General features: G+C 42.4%; 1 protein-coding gene across 1 annotated transcript in view; it reads right to left on the bottom strand.

The window, feature by feature from the left end:
* Positions 1-21,991, bottom strand: part of USH2A (usherin) — a 1,244,521-nt gene that overhangs the window by 198,849 nt on the left and 1,023,681 nt on the right. Inside the window, exons 56-58 of the mRNA XM_060246775.1 lie at positions 19,413-19,520; positions 13,749-13,932; positions 7,451-7,608 (exon numbers count right to left, since the gene is read on the bottom strand). Of these exons, the coding sequence (XP_060102758.1) occupies positions 7,451-7,608; positions 13,749-13,932; positions 19,413-19,520 (450 nt within the window). The remainder of the gene's footprint in view (positions 1-7,450; positions 7,609-13,748; positions 13,933-19,412; positions 19,521-21,991) is intronic.

Below are 21,991 nucleotides of genomic sequence, written 5' to 3'. Positions count from 1 at the left end.
TGGAAATGCATACCAGGTAATTATATATAGGAACACAAAAAGTATTAGAGAATCATATTTCCTATGATTAATTAACATTAATGTACAGAACAGAACTTGTATCTTTCCCCTAAAGAGAAATACATGTATTCCTTATCTAGATATAGCACATACATGTTTCAAATGTTAATTATATACTTGAAGAATCTCGGAATACAAAATCAGCACTGCTGGGTCATCCAGTCCAGGGAACAGCCAGCTAGATATGTCCTTTTATGTCCAAATGTCCAAAAAAGTAGCCCAATGATGGCCATCTCTTATTGTTGGTTCCCAGCATCTAACACTGAAATATGTACTGTTTCTGAAGAAAAAGCTACCACCTCTTGACATCTCATATATGCATATGTCATGAATGCCTGAAGAAAATTTATGAATATGGATTTATTTTAATTAATCTTTACATCTTATTTTGTTTAAAATTTGTGTAGTTCAAACAGATTGAGGAAGAATGGGAAAAACAAAGAGAGACATATTTATTGATTATATATATACATAATTCTTGGTGGAAGGGGGTTTAATAGATCCTTCAAAATCAATTGCCTTAGCTCTGTCTAATTGCACAGAATTAGGCTTCAGGAAGGTCACAAAAACATATTTATAATAGTGAATATTCAAAGCTTTTGATGAAACATTATCAACACTAAGACAGTCTGAGACACTTTCCAATGAAATCAACTGTAGATTATAAGTCAAATTCACCTGCCTTCTTTCTGGGTGCTAAATCCTTCTAGGCAATAGAGGAGGGAAAGTTTAATTTAAGATTTTAATCTTTTTCATATATTATAGCATTTCTATAATGGATTTTGTGCTTCTGAAAACTAAAAGATTGACAGCCCAGGATATTATAGATCTATAACCCATTGGTTCAATAGGCATCACTGGAATATTTACTATTCCAAGCGTGAATGCAAATGTTTTCAGGTAAGTTTACACTGAATATAAACTTTTATATACTTTTGCTATTCAGTGGCTGTTCTTCAAAATGCAGGGATATTTAAATAATAGAAAGAAAGACTATACTGAAAAACAATTGCATAATTATTCCTGCTATAGCTGTTTTATTTTATTTTTATTTGAGTGGTTTTAATGCATGCAACACAACTGAGTAAGGTATAACTATTTCAATCAATTAATTAGAGGAGTTAACAGAATTCATTTTGATAATTTCCCATTTTTTCTAAAATAAAGATACTAGAAATGCAACAATATATAGATATAGGGGTGCTGTTTTCATATATATCCCGCAGCCAACCCACCTTTATCTTCTTTCTATCTTCAGTTTTCCACCCTGCCCTATCCTGACACCCTCTACTCAGCATCAATATGGCCCAGTTATATAGGGCAGGTGGGCCCAGCTGTACAGCAGAGAAAAACAGGTTTCCTACCTGTAACTGATGATCTTCGAGTGGTCATCTGTGCATTCACACTCATGGGATGAAGCGCCAGCACCAATCCCCGATTGGTAAGTCCAAAGTTCAGGATTTTTCACAGCCCGAACCCAGTAGGCATGCGCGACAGCCCCAGCGCGCATGCCCACTCGATAGGCGCGAATATCCCGCCACCACCTATCAAGAGTACCATGACCGGCAGCAGAGGGGAAGGAGGGCAGATAGTATGAATGCACTGATGACCACTCGAAGATCATCAGTTACAGCTAGGAAACCTATTTATCTTCTTCGTGGTCCCTGTGCTTCACACTCATGGGAGATTAGCAAGCTAGGCTTACCTGGAGGAGGGAGCTGGCAGTTATGCGGAAGTAGCAGCTTGAAGGACCAGTGTACCCAGCTGTGCTCTGCGACGCTTCTGGACATCCAGGGCATAATGTCGTATGAAGACATGAGGAGATGCCCAGGTTGCAGCCAAACAGATGTCCACCAAGGAAGCACCCTTCAGAAACGCTGTGGACGTAGCCCTAGCCCTAGTGGAATGCGCACGGAGTGGCCCTGGCAAGGGAGGATTAGCCAACAGGTAGCAGAGTTTAATGGCCTCCGTGATCCACTTAGAAAGCCTCTATGCAGAGATCCTGAAACCCAATCTAGGGGCCGCATAGGAGACAAATAGATTGGGATCCTTTCGAAACGGCTTGGTGCGATGCACAAAAAACAATAACGTCCTCTTAACATCCAGGGCGTGCAGACGTCTTTCTTCTGCAGAAGGAGAAGGGTAAAATGTTGGCAGAAACACTTCCAAATTGAGGTGGAAACTAGACACCACTTTAGGGAGGAACGAGATGTCCGGGGTCAAGGATACCCCATCATCCTGAAAAGAGATGTATGGAGCATCACACCACAGAGCCACTAATTCATCTGCCCTCCTGGCCTTAGTGACAGCCACTAAAAAGGCAGTCTTCCAGGCTAGAAGATGCACTCCAGACGCTCCTGGGCCAATTTGTGAAGCACTCTGGTGAGAAGAGGCAAGGGTGGAAACAGGTGGAGGAACTTGTTCGCCCACAGGAGCAGAAGACCATTCCCTAGGGACCTTGGGTTCGTCCCTCCTCTGGAACAGAATTGTTCACATTTTCGATTGTTTGCCGTGGCAAATACGTCTATTCTGGGATGACCTCAATCCAGGAACAGAGGTTCGCGGTATCACCAGTTCACCTCCCATTCATGATGGGAAACCGCCCCCCTGCTCAGGGACTCCACTTGAACATTGAGCTCTCCCGGCAGATGGGTGGCTACAATGAAGGTCTGGAAGGTTATGCAGGCCTCCCAAAGCTGCATCGCCAACGCACACAGCTTTCTGGACACAGTCCCCCCTTGATGGTTTATATAACTTACAGCTGTCATGTTGTCTGACATCACAGCTACAGTCTGACCATTGATCAGGGGTAGGAACAACCTTAAGGCCAGATGAACTGCCATGAGCTCCAAGAAATTGATGTGATGGTGAGCCACTGATGGGGGCCATGGGCCACCTATGTAAATATCTCCTAGGTGCGCTCCCATCCCCACAGCGAGGCATCTGTTGTTACCCTGACTGAGGGGAGTGGGAGATGAAATGGAGCTCCTCCGCAAAGATTGGACTTCATCCTCCACCAACCGAGAAAGCGTAGCACCAGCAAAGTAATTTGCAGAATCTTGGATGGGAGATCTCTCACCGGATTGTTATTCCTGATGAACCAGAGCTGAAGGGTTCACATCCTCAGCCTCACGAACCGCAGGACATTGGTAGTAGCCGCCATGAGGCCCAAGAGACGTTGGATCTGCAGAACAGAAGTGCATCTCACCGTCTAAAGGAGTTGAACCAGGGAGATGATATCCAGTGCTCGGGACTCTGGAAGAAACGCTAGGTGCTGGTAGTGTCCAGAATCGCTCCTATAAACTGAACTCTTTGCGCTGGGACCAGGTGATACTTCTTCTCATTCACCAGATGTCCCAGTGCACTCAAGAGGTTGAGAATCACTTGTCGATGCGCTCTTAGAGAAGCTTCGGACACAGCAACCACCAACCAATCGTCTATATAAGAAAAAAGGATGATACCCTGGAGATGAAGGTAAGCCACCACAACAACCATGGTCTTTGTGAAGACCCTGGGGGTCATGGAGAGCCCAAAAGGGAGCACCTAGTATTGGAAATGGTTTGTCCCAATGGCAAAATGAAGAAATCTCCTGTGACTGGGGAGGATGCTGATGTGAAAATAGGCATCGTTCAAGTCTGGGGTAGCCATCCAATCTCCCTTGCTGATGAGTGGAAGGATGCTTTGTAGAGTGAACTTCTGATAAGCGATGAATTCGTTCAGTCCCCTCAGATCCATAATCGGACGAAGTCCCCCGTCCCGCTTGGGAACTGTGAAGTATCTGGAGTAAAAACCCTGACCCCTGAGATGGTCGGGAACAGGTTCTATTGCTTGCTTGCTGAGAAGATTTTGAACTTCCTCCAGTAAAACAACTGTAGGGTGTGTGATCACCAATCTGGGATGAGAAGGGGGCTGAACAAATTCTATCACATAACCCTCCTGTATAATGGACAAGACCCACTTGTCGGTGGTAATCCACTGCCATGCTTGCAAAAATCTGTGGAGGCATGTGGGCCCAGAGGAGGGGGGGGGGGTGGAAAGAAGGGGGGGTGCCAAAGTCAAAGTCCCTGCTTGGTGTTCCTGTTAGTCTTGGACTTTCCCATGTGAGAGGAGAAAGAAGAAAACTTGGTTTTTCCTCCTGCAGCGAAGGACCTCTTGGCCTCATGCTGTCCCGTGCATGGCTTCCACAAACTCTCAGTGGATTTGGTGTGGTAGGGCTTCTTAGACCATTGCTTGGACCATGGACGAGGCTTGCCAGGGTGAGAGGAAGATGCAGGTACTCCCAGATTACATGACTTCTTAATGCTCTTGTCCATTTCTTGTAGGACTGCATCTGTAGTGGAGCTGAATAGACCCTCAACCCAGGATCTGGTGTCTAACTGGAGGGCGGTGGCACGAAGCCAGGAGTGACGACGCAACGTAATGGCTGAGGTAAGTGTTTTAACTGCAGTGTCTGTCCACCATGTGTTTTGAGGCCTGTAGCCGTTGTTTTGCCAAGAGCATCCTGTCCCTCTGGGCCTTTTTGGCCAAGGTACATTTATCCTCAGGCAGAGCGGCTAACAGCGGTGAGAGTTTGCTCCCAGAGTGGATTTTTATGCAGTATGTGTGAACAAGATCTTAGGGTACCGGTGAACTGTAAATTAAATATGAGCAGCTAATGGGATACAACAACAAAAAAGGCTAATGTGATCTTGGGTTATATCAACAAAGGCATAACATCCCAGCCTCAAGATGCCATAGTACCACTATACACTGCATTGGTCAGGCTGCATCTGGAATACTGTGTGTAGTTTTGGAGGCCTCACTTCAAAAAGGATGTGGACAGAATGGAGTGGGTGCAGAGGAGAGCAAAAAGGATGATAAGGGGCCTGGAGACCAAGCCCTAGGAGGAAAGGCTAAGGAACTTGGAAATGTTCAGTCTGAAGAAGAAGAGGTTGAGGGGGTATTTTAATTTGTATTTGAGTAAGTATTTGAAGGGCTGTCACTTAGAGAAGGGAAAGGAGCTATTCCTGTTGGCAGCAGAGGAGGTGGTGAGTTCCCCCTCACTGGCAGCCTTTAAGCAGCAGCTGTACAAAGATTAATTCCTCACTAGTAGTTGCTCTACCCCCGGGCTTCTGCTTTCCCCAGCTCAAGTGATAAATTCCATACCAGTTGCTGCATGGGCACATTTTTAATGTTTTGATCAGTTGCTGCATGGGAACATTTTGATCATTTTTATGGGCACATTTTGATCCCTCCAATTTTCCTTGCAGCTTCCAGATCTCCAGAAAATGAGTAGGAAGTTGTGAGGAAAATTGGGGGGAGACACAGATCAAAATGTGCCTGCACAGCAACTAGTGGGGAATTGATTGCTTGAGCAGGGGAAAGTGGAAGCAGGGAGGTTGGAGCAACTGCTATTGAGGATTTGATCAAACATTTGTCAGGGATGTTCTAGGCTGATCCTGCACTGAGTAGGGAGTTGGACTAGATGGTCTGTATGGCTCCTTGCAATTCTGTTATTCTATGATTCTGTGAACATAGATGCAAAGAATTCATTTAGCTTCCCTGACATCTTCCAGTCTTCCTTTAGCAATCTTTTTATCCCATGGTCATCCAAAGGCCAACTGCTTCTGTGGCTTGTTTCCTGCCCTGGATATAGTTAAAGAAATGCTTATTGTTTGCCTGGATGCAATTTGTTCCTTAAATTCTTTTTTCCCCTTATCTAATAATTAACTTACATTTCCTTTGACAGATCCTGGGCTCTCTTCTGTACTTTTCATGGGGAAGACCTTCCATTTTTAAAAAGAAAGTATTTTGTCTTTTACGACTTCCTTGAACTTGGTAATTAACCATGCAGGCATCCTTTTAAACTTGGCAGTACTTTTCCTAACCTGGGAAGTGCATTCTATCTGGGCTTCTATTAGTATGGTTTTAAATAGGTTCCAAGTATCCTCTAGAGATTTGAAAATCTTGTGTTTCCCTTTCAGCTTTCTTTTCACTAGTCTCATTTTTATAAAGTTCCCTGTTTTGAAATCAAATGTTACTATTTTGGACTTTATGGGTAACTTTAAATTGACATCTCTCCACCTTATACCTAATTTTACAAACCTGTATCACTATCCCCCTTTTAATCATCTTTTTTATTTTCTTAACTGGAAAGTCCCAGGCTCTTTAGCTTTTTCTTATAGGGAAGCTGTTCCATCCCTTTAAGCATCTTAGTTGATTTATGACTTTTTTTAAATTTTACAGTCATTATTTGAAGCCCTCTTTGATGTGCTCCCACTGTCGGATTTATAGAAGGTGGAAACAGAAGACAGGGTCTTTTCACAAAAATTAGGAATGCCCTCTAAAAGGAGATTCATCTGGCTCTTACATTCTTAGCATTTTGAAGCCATGTTAAGACTGCTTTATATTTCAATAGCTTGCCACATGAGCTAAAAGACTGTTTTTGTTTGTTTGCAATGACTGAATTTCTGCTTTTTAAATTGTAATTCTGTACTGCTTTATGTTATTGATGGTTCTTATATTGCTTAATTTGAGATTGTACATTGTCTTTAAAAAGTGAGATATAAATATTTTTAATGAACAAATGCCTAGAAGAAAGGAGGGGAACAAAATGTAATTTAGTAGACTATAAGAGGGGCATAAAAGTGGAATGTAAATATTTCAAATAAATAAATGCCTGAAAGAGTTAGGGAAACAAAATGCAAGTTTAATCTATTGTCATCCTTTGCTAGTAAAGAGGAGGAGGAGAAGGAGGAGGAAGGGATTGGATTTATACCCTGCCCTTCATTCAGAGTCTCAAAGCAGCTTACAATCTTCTTCCTTTCCTCTTCCCACAACAGACACCCTGTGAGGTAGGTGGTACTGAGAGAGTTTTGAAAGAACTGAGATTGACCCAAGGTCATGCAGCTGGCTGCATGTGGAGAAGTGGTGAATCAAACCCAGTTCTCCAGATCAGAGTCCACTGCTCTTAACCACTACACCAAGTTGGCTTTCTTCTAGATACTAGAAGGTGGAATCCTTGTTTGTTGGTTCTCAGTATTTCCTTTCAGGAGAATGGAGAGCCTTGAAACCATCTGAGAAGTGGAAAAAAAAGTAGAATCTCTGTTTTAAAAGTTCTTGTGATTACTGATCAAAACATTCTGTTTAGCAAATGTGTAAGAAAGGTGTTGGTACTGCTAATCAGCATTAAATTAAAATTCACAACTTATCTGAATGGAACACAGTCTATTACTTAATTATTTGAATCACTGCTCTCACACCATCCAGACAGTCAAAGGTATTTTGATACTTGAGACAGAAAATAGTGCACATTTCCACTCCCACCCTTAAGCAGCAAGCACATGGGAAAAATACATTTCTTCAGCATCTCCCTAGATTTTCTACATAAGACACAGAAGCACATGCTTACCAGGACTGTTCCAAGCTACGAATATGGAGTATGCATCTATCACAGTGATGTTATATGGGACAGGAATTTCCTCTGGTGTTGCTACTGGGGTTTGGACAACATATTTGTCACTAGCATTGCTACCACCCCATGTGCTAGCTTCTAGCTGGTAAATATATCTGTAAACACACAAGAAAAGATAAGAAAAACAAACAGATAAATTAGTATTCAGATGTTTTAGTTATTTGCAATATATTTATTTTACATTTCAGATTACATTTAGGACAAAAAACCCTTAGAATACATTATGTTTGTCAGATACCAGTGACACGTCACTTCCTACATCCTTTTTTTTTTTTGCACTATTGTTGTCATTACAAACAGTGACAAAAAATCTATGTAAATGTAATTATAAATATCAGATTAAACATAATGTTATAAGCTTGCTATCTGATTACTATGAATGGTTCTATGCTGTATCTTTGACTATGTGACACCTGATGACACCTAATACCCTTTGACAAAAGGGTATTAATGTTCTTTAATGATTTTATTTTTATTTCACTTGATTTATATCCCGCCCTCCCTGCCGAAGCAGGCTCAGGGCGACTCACAACAATAAAATCACAATAACAATTAAAATTTCATAACAATAAATCATAATTTAAAATCCAACAGTTTGAAACAATCTGGTGCTAACATCATTCGGTGTTGTTTCACTTCCGATGGCTTCAGTATATCTTAAATTTTCTCCTACAAAAACAGTGACTCAGAATCAGTTAAAGGCCAACTGGAAGAGTGTAGTCTTACAGGCCTTGCGGAACTGGGCGAGGTCCCACAAGGCCCTCACTTCCTTCGGCAATTGGTTCCACCAGTAGGGGGCTGCTACTGAGAAGGCTCGCTCTCTGGTGGACTTTAGTCTTGCCTCCATCGGCCCAGGGATCACTAATAGATTTTGGGATCCAGATCTAAGTACCTTCTGGGGAACATGTGGGGAGAGATGGTCCCTAAGGTAAGCAGGTCCTCGGCCATAGAGGGCTTTAAAGGTAATGACCAGCACCTTGTAGCGAATCCAGTATACTATTAGCAGCCAGTGCAGTTCCTGCAACCCCGGCTGTATGTGCTCCCACCTGGGAAGCCCCAATAACAGCCTGGCCGCCGCGTTCTGCACTAGGTGAAGTTTCCAGGTTCAAGACAGGGGCAGCCCCAAGTAGAGGGCATTACAGCAGTCCAATCTTGAGATGCTGGAAAGGGGATTTCCCTGCCCAGACTGCTGCGACTCAGGAAAAGGACCTCAGTCTTCGTCGGATTCAGCTTCAGTTGGCTCAGCCTAAGTCATCCTGCCACGGCTTGCAGCACCAAGTCCAGATTTTCTGGGACACAGCCAGACTGGCCGTCCATCAGCAGATAGAGCTGGGTGTCATCAGCATACTAATAGCAACTCAACCCATACCTTTGGGCAATCTGGGCAAGGGGGCCCATGTAGATGTTGAATAACATCAGGAAGAGCACTGCCCCTTGTTTCACACCACAATTAAGCACACACCTTTGGGATGACTCTCCAGATGATGGTGGCTGTCTCTTCAGTGGAAACCACTGTTAAGAGATGTCTCCTGATAGCTGCATCTTCTCAAATAAGATACTCATCAGAGTTTGAGGAATTTGAATTGCTGCTCCAACACTCCCTCTAAAGCTGTGAAGTCTTGTGAGCAAAAATTCTACTTCATGAGCTACTGTCAGAGTTGTGAGCTACTGCATAAATTAGCTTATTCTGGGGCTATTTTTCCTGAGCTAAGACAAAAATGTGTGAGCTGGAGGCTAAAAAATTGTGAGCTAGCACACTGACTCAGCTTATAGGGAACACTAGTTCCAAATGAGGATAGGGAGTAGTGACTATATAGTAGTGTGCATACATACATGTGTGTCGGATCAATTTTTTGAAAAAATCCTATTCTTCCTCTAAGGAGCTCAAAGCAGCATACATGGTTATCTCTCCTTCCTCTCAACTCTCCTATGCGGCAGCTGGTGCTGAGAGGGAGTGACTAATCCAAGGTCACCCAGTGAGCTTCCTGGTTGAACAGCGTTAGAAAGTGGATCATCCTAGTTGTGGACCAATCACTATGCAACCCTTTCTCTAGTAGCAGTTTTATAATTTCAGAAGAGACAGCTCTGGCAGCAAGAAATATCCCTTCCATCCCAAGCTGATTTATCTTCAACCAACTCTATGCTTTCTATACGCTAAGCACATATTAGAAAATCAGCCAAATTTTCAAAACATAAACAGTCTCCCAAAAAAATTAACCCAAGGTAACATTGCTCCTTGGAACTTCTAACCATTCATGGAAGTAGAGAGCATGCAACAGTACTGTATGTTTTAATTCATAGAATCATAGAGTTGGAAGGGACCTCTAGGGCCATTTAGTCCAACCCCCTGTCTCTCTCTTGGCTTGGCTTCGCGAACGAAGATTTAAGAAGGGTGCAATAGTCCACGTCTTCTGCAGGCTCGCTGGTGGCTGACAAGTACAATGCAGCAAACTCACAAACACCTTCCCCTAAATTCACAGGATCTTCATTGCTGTCAGATGGCCATCTAGCCTCTGTTTAAAAACCTCCAAGGAAGGAGAGCCCACCACCTCCCAAGGAAGCCTCTTCCACTGAGGAATCACTCTAATGGTCAGGAAGTTCTTCCTAATGTTGAGCCGGAAACTCTTTTGATTTAATTTCAACCCACTGGTTCTGGTTCTACCTTCCAGGGCCACAGAAAACAATTCCATACCATCCTCTAGATGACAGCACTTCAAGTACTTGAAGATGGTGATCATATCATATCACCTCTCAGCCGCCTCCTCCCCAGGCTAAACATCCCCAGCTCCTTCAACCTTTCCTCATAGGACTTGGTCTTCAGACCCCTCACCATCTTCATCACCCTCCTCTGGACCCATTCCAGCTTGTCTATATCCTTCTTAAAATGTGGTGCCCAAAACTGAACACAGTACTCCAGGTGAGGTCTTACCAGAGCAGAGCACGTGATCTGGACACTATACTTCTGTTGATACAGCCCAAAATCACATTTGCCTTTTTAGCCACCGCATCACACTGTTGACTCATGTTCAGCATATTATCCACTAAGACCCCTAGATTCTTTTCGCACATACTACTGCTAAGACAAGTCTCCCGCATCCTATAACCATTAATTGGATTTTTCCTACCTAAATGCAGAACTTTACATTTATCCCTGTTAAAATTCATTTTATTGATTTTAGCCCAGTTTTCCAGCCTGTCAAAGTCATCCCGTATCCTGTTTCTGTCTTCTTTTGTGTTTGCAACCCCTCCCAATTTAGTATCATCTGCAATTTAATAAGCATTCCCTCTATTCTCTCATCCAAATAATTAATAAAGATGTTGAACAAAACAGGACCCAGGACAGATCCTTGAGGCACTCCACTCGTCACTCCTCTCCAAGGGGATGAGGAACCATTCACAAGCACTCTTTGGGTGTGATCTGTCAACCAGTGACAGATTCACCTAATGGTAACAGGATCCAAACCACATTTTACCAACATGTCAACAAGGATAGTATGTGGAATCTTATCAAAAGCCTTACTGAAATCAAGATAAACGATGTCTAGAGCATTCCCCTGATCCAGCAAGGTGGTCCCCAAGGGTTTTGGGGAGGGATGGTGGCTCAGTGGTAGAGCATCTGCTTGGTAAGCAGAAGGTCCCAGGTTCAATCCCCGGTATCTCCAACTAAAAAAGGGTCCGGGCAAAGAGATGTGAAAAACCTCAGCTTGAGACCCTGGAGAGCCGCTGCCAGTCTGAGTAGACAATACTGACTTTGATGGACAAAGGGTCTGATTCAGTATAAGGCAGCTTCATATGTTCATGTTCATATGTTCATGGTATAAGTTTCTCAAAAAAAGAGATCAGGTTAGTCTGACATGACTTGTTCTTGAGAAAACCATGCTGGCTCTTAGTAATCACATCCATTCTTTCTAAACTCAAAATATAACAACATGGTATCAATCAACCTAGAACCTTTCCTATGTAAGTCCAGTTGAAATTAATAGGAACTTTATGAAGAGAACATCTTGTAAATATTGCAAAAGCTCTTGAATGAAGAGACTGTTTACAGTTTTTATCCTTCTACAAACATAATTTCCAGAACTAAGATGCTCTTGACAGATACTGAACAAGTAGAGTATCTAGGAATGTGCAGTTCCATGAGGTAAAAGTGCTTGTTGAGTTTGCCCTGAGATCCCTAAATCCCCAGCTGATTCTGGATAGAGAAGCTATGTGGCCACATATTATTGGACTGAATCATAGAGTTGGAAGGGACCTCCAGGGTCATCTAGTCCAGGGATCCCCAACCCCCGGGCCCTGGACCGGTACTGGTCCGTGGCCCATCAGCAACCGGGCTGCCAGCCTCGCTGCCCCGCCCCCCCCCCCACAGCGCCCTGCAGCCTCCTCCCCCTGGTGGCGCCTCCTTCTCTCTCCATTTTTATGATGTTAAGCTGGGGAAAGCACCTTCCAGACTCTTTAAAAGCTCATACACACACACCCCCGTGGATCAGCTGATCGGCAGGGGGGGTGAGCTTTTAAAGAGCCCGGAAGGTGCTTTCCCCAGCTTAAAATCCTAAAAATTGCGGAAGAAGGAGGCGCTGCCAAAGGGGTGGGGTGGCAAAGTTGCACGGCATGGGGGCAGTGGAGGCCAAATTTAGTTCCCCCATCCTTCTGGCCCTGGGGCCATGGTGGGCGGGCCAGCCGGTCCCTGGTGCCAGAAAGGTTGGGGATCACTGATTTCTAGTCCAATCCCCTGAACAATGCAGGAAATTCACAAATACTTCCCCTTAAATTCACAGGATCAGCATTGCTGCCAGATGGCCATCTAACCTGTGTTTAAAAATGTCCAAGGAAGGAGAGCCCACCACTCCACTGAGGAACTGCTCTGTCAGGAAGCTTTTCCAAATGTTTAGCCAGAAGCTCTTATGATTTAATTTTAACCCACTGGATCTGGTCCTACCTTTTGGGGCAACAAAAAATTCCACACCATCCTCTATATGACACCGCTTCAAGTACTTGAACATGGTTATCATATCACCTCTCAGTCGTCTCCTGTCCCAGGCTAAACGTACCCAGCTCCCTCAGTCTTTCTGCATAGGACTTGGTCTCCAGACCCTTCACCATCTTTGTTGCCCTCCTCTGGACATGTTCCAGCTTGTCTATATCCTTTTAAAATTGTGGTGCCCAAAAAATGAACACAATACTTTAGATGACTAAAGTAGATAAAGTAGATACTCTAGATAACTAAAGTAGAGTAAAGCGATACCATCACTATACTTCTGTTGATACACCCCCAAATAGCATTTGCCTTTTAAGGTACCGCATAACATGGCTGACTCATGTTCAGCGTACAACTACTAAGACCCCTAAGGTCCTTTTCACACATACTACTGCTAAAACAAGTCTCCCCATCCTATAATTATGCATTTGATTTTTCCTATCTATATTCAGAACATTTATCCCAGTTGAAATTTATTGTATTTGCTTTAGCCCAGTTTTCCAGCCTGTCAAGCTCATTCTGTATCCTGACTATGTCTTCTACTGTATTTGCTACCCCTCCCAATGTAGTACCATCTGCAAATTTAGCAAGCATGCCCTTTATTTCTTCATTTAAATCATTTATAAAGATGTTGAAAAAACAGGCCCCTGAGGCACTCCACTTGTGACTCTTCTCCATGTGGATGAGGAACTATTAACAGGCACTCTTTGAGTGCGATGTGTCAACCAGTTACAGATCCACCTAACAGTAACAGGATCCAAACCACATTTTTATGAACTTCTCAACAAGAGCATTATGAACATATGAAGCTGCCTTATACTGAATCAGACCCTTGGTCCATCAAAGTCAGTATTGTCTTCTCAGACTGGCAGCGGCTCTCCAGGGTCTCAAGCTGAGGTTTTCACACCTATTTGCCTGCACCCTTTTTTGGAGATGCCAGGGATTGAACCTGGGACCTTCTGCTTCCCAAGCAGATGCTCTACCACTGAGCCACCGTCCCTCCCCTATGTGGAACCTTATCAAAAGTTTCACTGAAATCAAGATAAACTATGTCTACAGCATGTCCCTGATCCAGGGACTGAGGGGGGAATCGTGGCAGAGAACTACATTATGATCCTGAACTTCAGGGTCCATTTAGAGGCATCCAGACATGGGGCCAAGAGCAGGCACAAGTTCCAATTTACTTTTTGGACAATCTTTGTATATATCACAGCACACTAAGCACTCTCTTACTCTTATCACACAAGCCTGACATTTTACCTGCTGTTTGGTTGCAGGTCAAAATCAGTAAAATTCAGACTTTCCTTGCCTTCCTTGAAAATCTCTTCTCCATTACGAAGTAATCGATATTGAGAAATAATTCCATTCAGTTTTTCTGGTTCATCCCAATATAATTCCACTGTTGTAGAACTAACTATGATGTGACGTGGTTGTGACCATACTCCTATAATGACATAATCACCACAGCATTAACAATAACATACTTATGTACTTACAATATTTAGTCATCTAATAGACTTTCACAGATGCCTCTACATTAATATATAATTTTCTAAAAAAAATCAAATTCAGTTTTATTTCAGACTCTCCTTGACAGCAAATAAACATTTCGAATTGGATATACGAACTGGAAACTCCAACTTTAAGTTATACCGCAATTTACTATACTGGTGACTTTAGCCAACTTAAGGGCATCACCTTGGGAAAGCATGCACTAGCATCAGCAGTAGTTTAAGTAATGGGCCAATGGAAGACCTCCAGCTACTGCCACAGCAAGCTGCAGAATGGAATACAATGTTTTACCAAAGGGTGTCAAGAGTTGGTGATGTCCCCATTCAGCAGGCTCTTATATAATTGTCAATTAACTGGGATTGGAGGTGATGGCAGGGTGAAAAGGACCCATAGAATTAATTCTGCCTATGTGGTAGCTGGTTTTTAAACTTTACAACAGTTTTGTGAGATAAAGCAACAGAAAAGAGGTTCCCATGTCATTGCTGAAACATACACAAGGTATCTTAGAACATCTCACTTAAACACAGATGCTTAAGATGAACCCAGGTCAGATCACCTTTTTTTTCTGGAAGCACCCATCCAGAAACAGCTGCCTCCATTGTAGGAGAATGACTGGTCTACAAAACTTCCAGGATTGCTTGGTTTGCCTGAGTACTCCACAGCAATCATTTTGTAATAGACCCTATCCCATTGGCAGCCTTTTTATGCTGGCACCTGATTCTCAAAATCCTTAAAGTATCCACTGGCTCAACAACATTAAAAAGGTAAAAGGTAAAGGCAGAGCAGTTTTTAAACTAAATCTTGGGGGAAAGCTGACAGGAGATGAAATGTCTCTGGTTCAGGAGGACTCATCTCAAAGAGATGAAGGGTTAGCTGTTACTTTTCTACCGGGTAATGGATCAGAGTTGTCCACTGAGATAATGACAAACAGTATGGAGTGTCTCGAGGCAGCAGGAGGAAGGTTGCGGGCCTAACTTGCCTGGGAAATTATAGATGTTCGTATACAAATGCTAGAAATGTTTGAAGTAAAATTGGTGAGTTGGAATGTTTAGTGTTGGGGGAAAACATAGACATTGTGGGAATTTCAGAAACTTGGTGGAATGAGGAGAATCAGTGGGACACGGTGATTCCTGGATATAAGTTATATCGGAAGGATAGGGAGGGAAGGGTTGGAGGTGGGGTGGCTCTGTATGTCAGAGAGGGTATACAGTCCAGTAAGACTGAGGTCAAAGAATTAGATTCCCTTCTAGAAATGCTTTGGGTCAAAATAGAGGGCCCAAAAGGAAATTTAACTATGGGAGTTTGTTATCGCCCACCAAATCAAAAGATAGAGGATGATTATAATATGATGGAAGGATTAAAGGTAGTGGCTAAACGTAAAGACTGTGTCGTAATAGGTGATTTTAACTACCTGCAGATTGATCAGGTCATATGTGTTCAGGTCGAGAGAAAGAGATTGAGTTTCTAGATGCTCTCAATGACTGTGCTATGGAGCAGATGGTCACAGAAACTACCAGGGGCGGGGCAATCCTGGATTTGGTCCTAAGTAATTGTCAAGCATCGATATTTCTCAAAAATCAAGCTTTTGTTCTTTAATCAAAAGTTGCTTTACTGTTAAAACTCCAAAGCTTGCTCAAAGACGGACTCCTTGGAAGTAATGACATACATAGAATTGCACAGTAACTTATAGGCATGCTTCAAAGGGGATGGTTACAGATAACTTCAAAAGGATAACATAAAGATGCAAACTGAGTTGAGGGTTCAAAGGCTACTCACTAGTATCTCTTTATGACTAAGGAATGTCAGCTAATAAAAACATCTCCCTTTCTCACACATTCTCTGGGAACCGATAAGACCTGGCTGTGTGAATATATGGGGAGAAGCACTCTACACCGTTAGTACAAGGTTACTCTAAACATCCTGGGTCCAGATGGATTTATTATGCACCCTTTGGTTAGAATGAGAAAACAGGGGGGAGAAGAGCATGAAGAGTGTTCTGCTTTGTATCTGGCTTGTCTGCTGAACACCATTAGAAGTAGCATATAAAAATGGCATGCTTGACACTAATACCCAAGACTTGGTGAGAGATGTAAAAGTGATTGCACCGCTTGGGAGCAGTGACCATTACGTTATTGATTTCACCATTTGTATAAATAGGAAGTTGCCCCAAAAGACCAGCACAATCACGTTTAACTTTAAATGGGGTAAATTCTCTGAGATGAGGAGGCATGTAAAGAGGAAACTGAAAGGAAAGGTAAATACAGTCAAAACCCTTGGGGAAACTTGGAGGCTAAAACTACAATCCTAGAAGCTCAGATAAAATATATACCACAAGTCAGGAAAGGCACAAACAGGTATAAGAAAAGGCCTGCATAGTTAACAAAGAAATGGAAGGTGTAAAAGGTAAGAAGGATTCCTTTAAGCGATGGAAAGCTAGTCCAAGTGAGATTAATAAAAGGGAACACAGGCTGTGGCAAATCAAATGCAAGATTGTGATCAGGCAGGCAAAAAAGGACTATGAGGAGCATATTGCAAAAAACATAAAGACCAACAATAAAAATTTCTTCAAATATATTAGAAGCAGGAAACCAACCAGGGCGGCAGTGGGGCCCTTGGATGACCAAGGGGTCAAAGGATTACTGAAGGAGGATAGGGAAATGGCTGAGAAACTGAATGCATTTTTTGCCTCAATCTTCACTGTGGAAGATGAGAAGTGTTTGCCCGCTCCAGAACCACTAATTTTGGAAGGGGTATTGAAAGACCTGAGTCAGATTAAGGTGACAAGAGAGGAGGTCCTACAACTGATTGACGAATTAAAAACTAATAAGTCACCAGGTCCAGATGGCATACATCCAAGAGTTCTGAAAGAACTCAAAGTTGAACTTGTGGATCTCCTGACAAAAATATGTAATCTTTCATTGAAATATGCCTCCGTTCCTGACGACTGCCACCCCCATTTTTAAAAAGGGTTCCAGAGGACATCCAGAAAATTACATGACAGTCAGTCTGACTTCAATACCGGGAAAGTTGGTAGAAACCATTATCAAGGACAGAATGAGTAGGCACACTGATGAACACAAGTTATTGAGGAAGACTCAGCATGGGTTCTGTAAGGGAAGATCTTGCCTCACTAACCTGTTACAGTTCTTTGATGGGGTGAACAAACATGTGGGCAAAGGGGACCCAATAGACGTTGTTTACCTTGACTTTCAGAAAGCTTTTGATAAAGTTCCTCATCAAAGGCTCCTTAGTAAGCTTGAGAGTCATGGAGTAAAAGGACAGGTCCTCTTGTGGATCAAAAACTGGCTAATTAATAGGAAGCAGAGAGTGAGTATAAATGGGCAGTGGAAGACGGTAAGCAGTGGGGTGCCACGGGGCTCAGTATTGGGTACCATGCTCTTTAACTTGTTCATTAATGATCTGGAGTTGAGAGTAAGCAGTGAAGTGGCCAAGTTTGCAGATGACACTAAATTGTTCAGGGTAGTGAGAACCAGAAAGGAGTGTGAGGCACTCCAAAGGGATCTGTTGAGGCTGGGTGAGTGGGCGTCAATGTGCCAGATGAGGTTCAATGTGGCCAAGTGCAAAGTAATGCACATCGGGGCCAAGAATCCCAGGTACAAATAACATATTTATTTATTACATATTCAAATACAGGTTGATGGGTTGTGAACTGGCAGAGACTTGGGGCCGTGGCAGATAATGCACTGAAAAAGTCAAGACAGTGTGCGATTGAAATAAAAAAGGCCAATGCCATGCTGGGAATTATTAGGAAGGGAATTGAAACAAATCAGCCAGTATCATAATGCCCCTGTATAAATTGATGGTGCGGTCTCATTTTGAATACTGTGTACAATTCTGGTCGCCGCACCTCAAAAAAGATATACAGCATTGGAAAAAGTGCAGAAAAGGGCACCTAGAATGATTAAAGGTTTGGAACACTTTCCCTATGAAGAAAGGTTAAAACGCTTGGGGCTCTTTAGCTTGAAGAAACGTCGACTGCGGGGTGACATGATAGAGGTTTACAAGATTATGCATGGGATGGAGAAAATAGAGAAAGAAGTACTTTTCTCCCTTTCTCAGAATACAAGAACTCGTGGGCATTCAATGAAATTGCTGAGCAGTCAGGTTAGAACGGTTAAAAGGAAGTACTTCTTCACCCAAAGGGTGATTAACATGTGGAATTCACTGCCGCATAGCCAGCTTTAAGAGGGGATTGGATAAAAATATGGAGCAGAGGTCCATCAGTGGCTATTATCCACAGTGTGTGTGTGTGTGTGTGTGTATATACACACATACACACACACACACACACAGTCGCTATATATATATATGTGTGTGTGTGTATGTATGTATGTGTATATATATGTGTGTGTGTATATTTGTGTGTATATGTATGTATGTGTGTGTGTGTGTATACATACACACATATATTGCCCACTGTGTGACACAGAGTGTTGGACTGGATGGGCCATTGGCCTGATCCAACGTGGCTTCTCTTATGTTCTTATGTAGTCCCCTGTGCAAGCACCAGTTTTTCCGACTCCGGGGTGACATTGCTTTCACGTTTTCACGGCAGACTTTTTATGGGATGGTTTGCCATTGCCTTCCCCAGTCATCTACACTTTTCCCCCAGCAAGCTGGGTACTCATTTTACCAACCTCGGAAGGATGGAAGACTGAGTCAACCTGAGCCGGTTACCTGAAACCAGCTTCTGCTGCAATCAAACTCAGGTCATGAGCAGTGAGTTCAGAATGCAGTACTGCAGCCTTACCACTCTGTGCCATGGGGCTCTTCAACAGCATTAGGGGCCCCATTTAAGACTCTTATTGAAGGGAAATGGATAGTCAATAAAGAGATGCTCAATTGGCTTGGTCAAATAGCTTACATAGTATTTTGTCTTAGACATTAACCTATCAGCCTTCTTTCTTTATTAAAACCCCTTTTCTTAGACTGTTTTGAGCACTGTGGGACAGTGGTATAGAATTATATTAAATAAATAAAAAGAGAGTGAAAATGTGATAATGAGAACTAAAATCAAAACTAATTTTTTCACCCAACTGTCTATTTATCTCACCAATGTCTTCTCAAAATTCCTTTGGGTATAGCTGAAGCTAGTATTTCCAACTCCACATTTCCAACAATTTCAAAATCCCATTATAAATCTACCCTATTTTTTTTTTCTGCTCACCACATCAAATGTTTTACTTATGTAGAAGTAGAAAGGGCCATACATTTAATTGCACACAATTAGCATTTTTTTAAATATTAGTAAGGTTTGTGAGAGGGGAAGAAAATCTAGTGGCTGGTCCTTCAGATACTGACTATAGATAACCAGAGAGCATAAGTAATGGAAGACCACATTTCCTACATGCAAGAAAATTCAAGCTCCACAGAAATAATATTTCTTCTTACCACAAGGGGCATCTTGCAATGTTCTACCTGAACTCGCCTGACTAGAAGAGCATCCAGCAAACGTACATGCTGTGACTGAAAAGCTGTAGTTTTTGTGTGGTTGAAGACCTAAAAACACAAATTAGGATTAAAATGGAATCTTCAAATGTTCTAAGGATTAGAATTCTTGAAAACAGGCAAAACAAGACATTTGCTCTGACCCAGGAAAAACAATAGGTGAGAGATCCCTTCCACACATACAGATCTTCCCTTAAAAAAAAAAGCCTATGTAGTTAGAGGATTCATTATCCCATGGAATCCACCCCCCCTTCAAATTTATCTAGTGTTCACATTCCTGACTTTAGACACTGAGCAAAAAACATTTTTTTTCACCCCAGCTTTTAACTGAATATTATTTTCTTACCCCATTATTGGGGGGAGGGGGTTGGGGGGGGTTGCTTTCATGAACTCCTTTTATGCTGATTTTATATGCTGGTGGTTATTATTTTAAAATACTGGATGGGTGTTTAGTGCTGATGTTCGGTTTCCTGAATTATTTTAATAGTTCAGTTTACTGAATTTATTTTAATAGTTATATTTTTCTTTTCAATTGTATTATTTATTATTTTATTTTACATTGGACAGATTCTGGAGTGTGGGATACCACATTCGCTTTGCTTTTATATGAATGAGAAGTTTACCTTTTCCCTTACCAGGACTAATAGCATCTCTAAATGTGTGATTTATAAGGATACTGTATCTTTGATCTTTACATTTCTGCCCAGGTTATCTGCCCCAGGTTCAATGCTGCTAGGAAAAGGGGTTTTCCCTTCTTTCTTCCCTACAGCATTGTGGTACATGGTAAAATCTGGGTTGCCTGGGGGACGAGAGGTTGGCCACTACGGGGGACTTGGGCAGAGAAACCTGTCATGTGGAACTTCTGTTGCCGGTGGTCTTTATCACACAAATAACAGGGGAACCACATAAGCAGTTTCCATGTGTGAACTGCCATAATAAAAAAGTGTAACCTCAAATATTAAATCTTTTTTAACAGTCCCTTATGCACAAAACCCCCAACAAATCTTCCCTGTCTCTGACATCTTTTTATCAGTGTGTGTGTGGAGGGGGGGACTGAGTTTTAGTGAGAGCAATGGACTAGTAATAAAGTAAATAAATAAATAAAATGCATCAATTTTACTGTGCTGCCTCTGTCTCTGGGTCTCTGGGTTGACTGCTACTGTGAGAATGCTGCCTTTCTTCTGCAGATGTGCTGCTATGCTTATGTAAGTGTGTAGTGTTGGATCTTTCAGCCTTCAGCAGTAATTTTCATATAACACAAAAAAAACCCCTCACTTTGAACCAAGAGGAACGCTGGGGTACAAATGTTTGAATAAATAAATACATTTTAAAAAGTAAATATTCACTTTCCTCCCTTGTAATAGTGTTGGGCTGGGAATGTACTTCTATCCACTCTCCAGTTTGCAAAATGAAAGACTGAGGGTGCATTCGCATTACACTAAATAATGCGTTTTGCAACTGGATTTTTGCTATTCTTACACAGTAAAAATTCAGTTGCAAAACGCATCATTTAGTGCAGTGTGAATGTACCCTTAGTCTTTGCCTTTATGCCAGCACATTGTTCTGCCTGCCAGCAGGAAAAAGCAAAGGTTTGCTCCACTGCAGCCCATACAACCTCAGAAAATTGAAATAACTCACACAAACTGGACCCATGCTTATGTAGAGTCAGAAAACCCTGTCAGGCTACTAATGATGCAGTCATAGGTTGAAATCTGCCTCCGTTCCTGAGGACTGGAAGGTAGCAAATGTAACCCCTATCTTTCAAAAGGGTTCCAGAGGAGATCCGGGAAACTACAGGCCAGTCAATCTGACTTCAATACCGGAAAAATTGGTAGAAACCATTATCAAGGACAGAATGAGTAGGCACATTGATGAACACGAGTTACTGAGGAAGACTCAGCATGAGTTCTGTAAGGGAAGATCTTGCCTCACTAACCTGTTACATTTCTTTGAGGGGGTGAACAAACATGGACAAAGGAGACCCAATAGATGTTTACCTTGACTTCCAGAAAGCTTTTGATAAAGTTCCTCATCAAAGGCTCCTTAGTAAGCTTGAGAGTCATGGAGTAAAAGGACAGATCCTCTTGTGGATCAAAAACTGGCTAATTAATAGGAAGCAGAGAGTGAGTATAAATGGGCAGTCTTCACAATGGACGACAGTAAGCAGTGGAGTGCCGCAGGGCTCTGTACTGGGTCCCATGCTCTTTAACTTGTTCATTAATGATCTGAAGTTGAGAGTAAGCAGTGAAGTGGCCAAGTTTGCAGATGACACTAAATTGTTCAGGGTGGAGAGAACCAGAGAGGATTGTGAGGAACTCCAAAGGGATCTGTTGAGGCTGGGTGAGTGGGCGTCAATGTGGCAGATGATGTTCAATGTGGCCAAGTGCAAAGTAATGCACATTGGGGCCAAGAATCCCATCTACAAATACAAGTTGATGGGGTGTGAACTGGCAGAGACTGACCAAGAGCAAGATCTTGGGGTTGTGGTAGATAACTCACTGAAAATGTCAAGACAGTGTGCG

The sequence above is a fragment of the Heteronotia binoei genome, chromosome 1 (assembly GCF_032191835.1).
Source record: "Heteronotia binoei isolate CCM8104 ecotype False Entrance Well chromosome 1, APGP_CSIRO_Hbin_v1, whole genome shotgun sequence".
In the NCBI taxonomy this organism is placed as follows: Eukaryota; Metazoa; Chordata; class Lepidosauria; order Squamata; family Gekkonidae; genus Heteronotia; species Heteronotia binoei.
The sequence above is the reverse complement of the archived record's forward strand: the minus strand, read 5'-3'. Positions and strand labels throughout refer to the sequence as shown.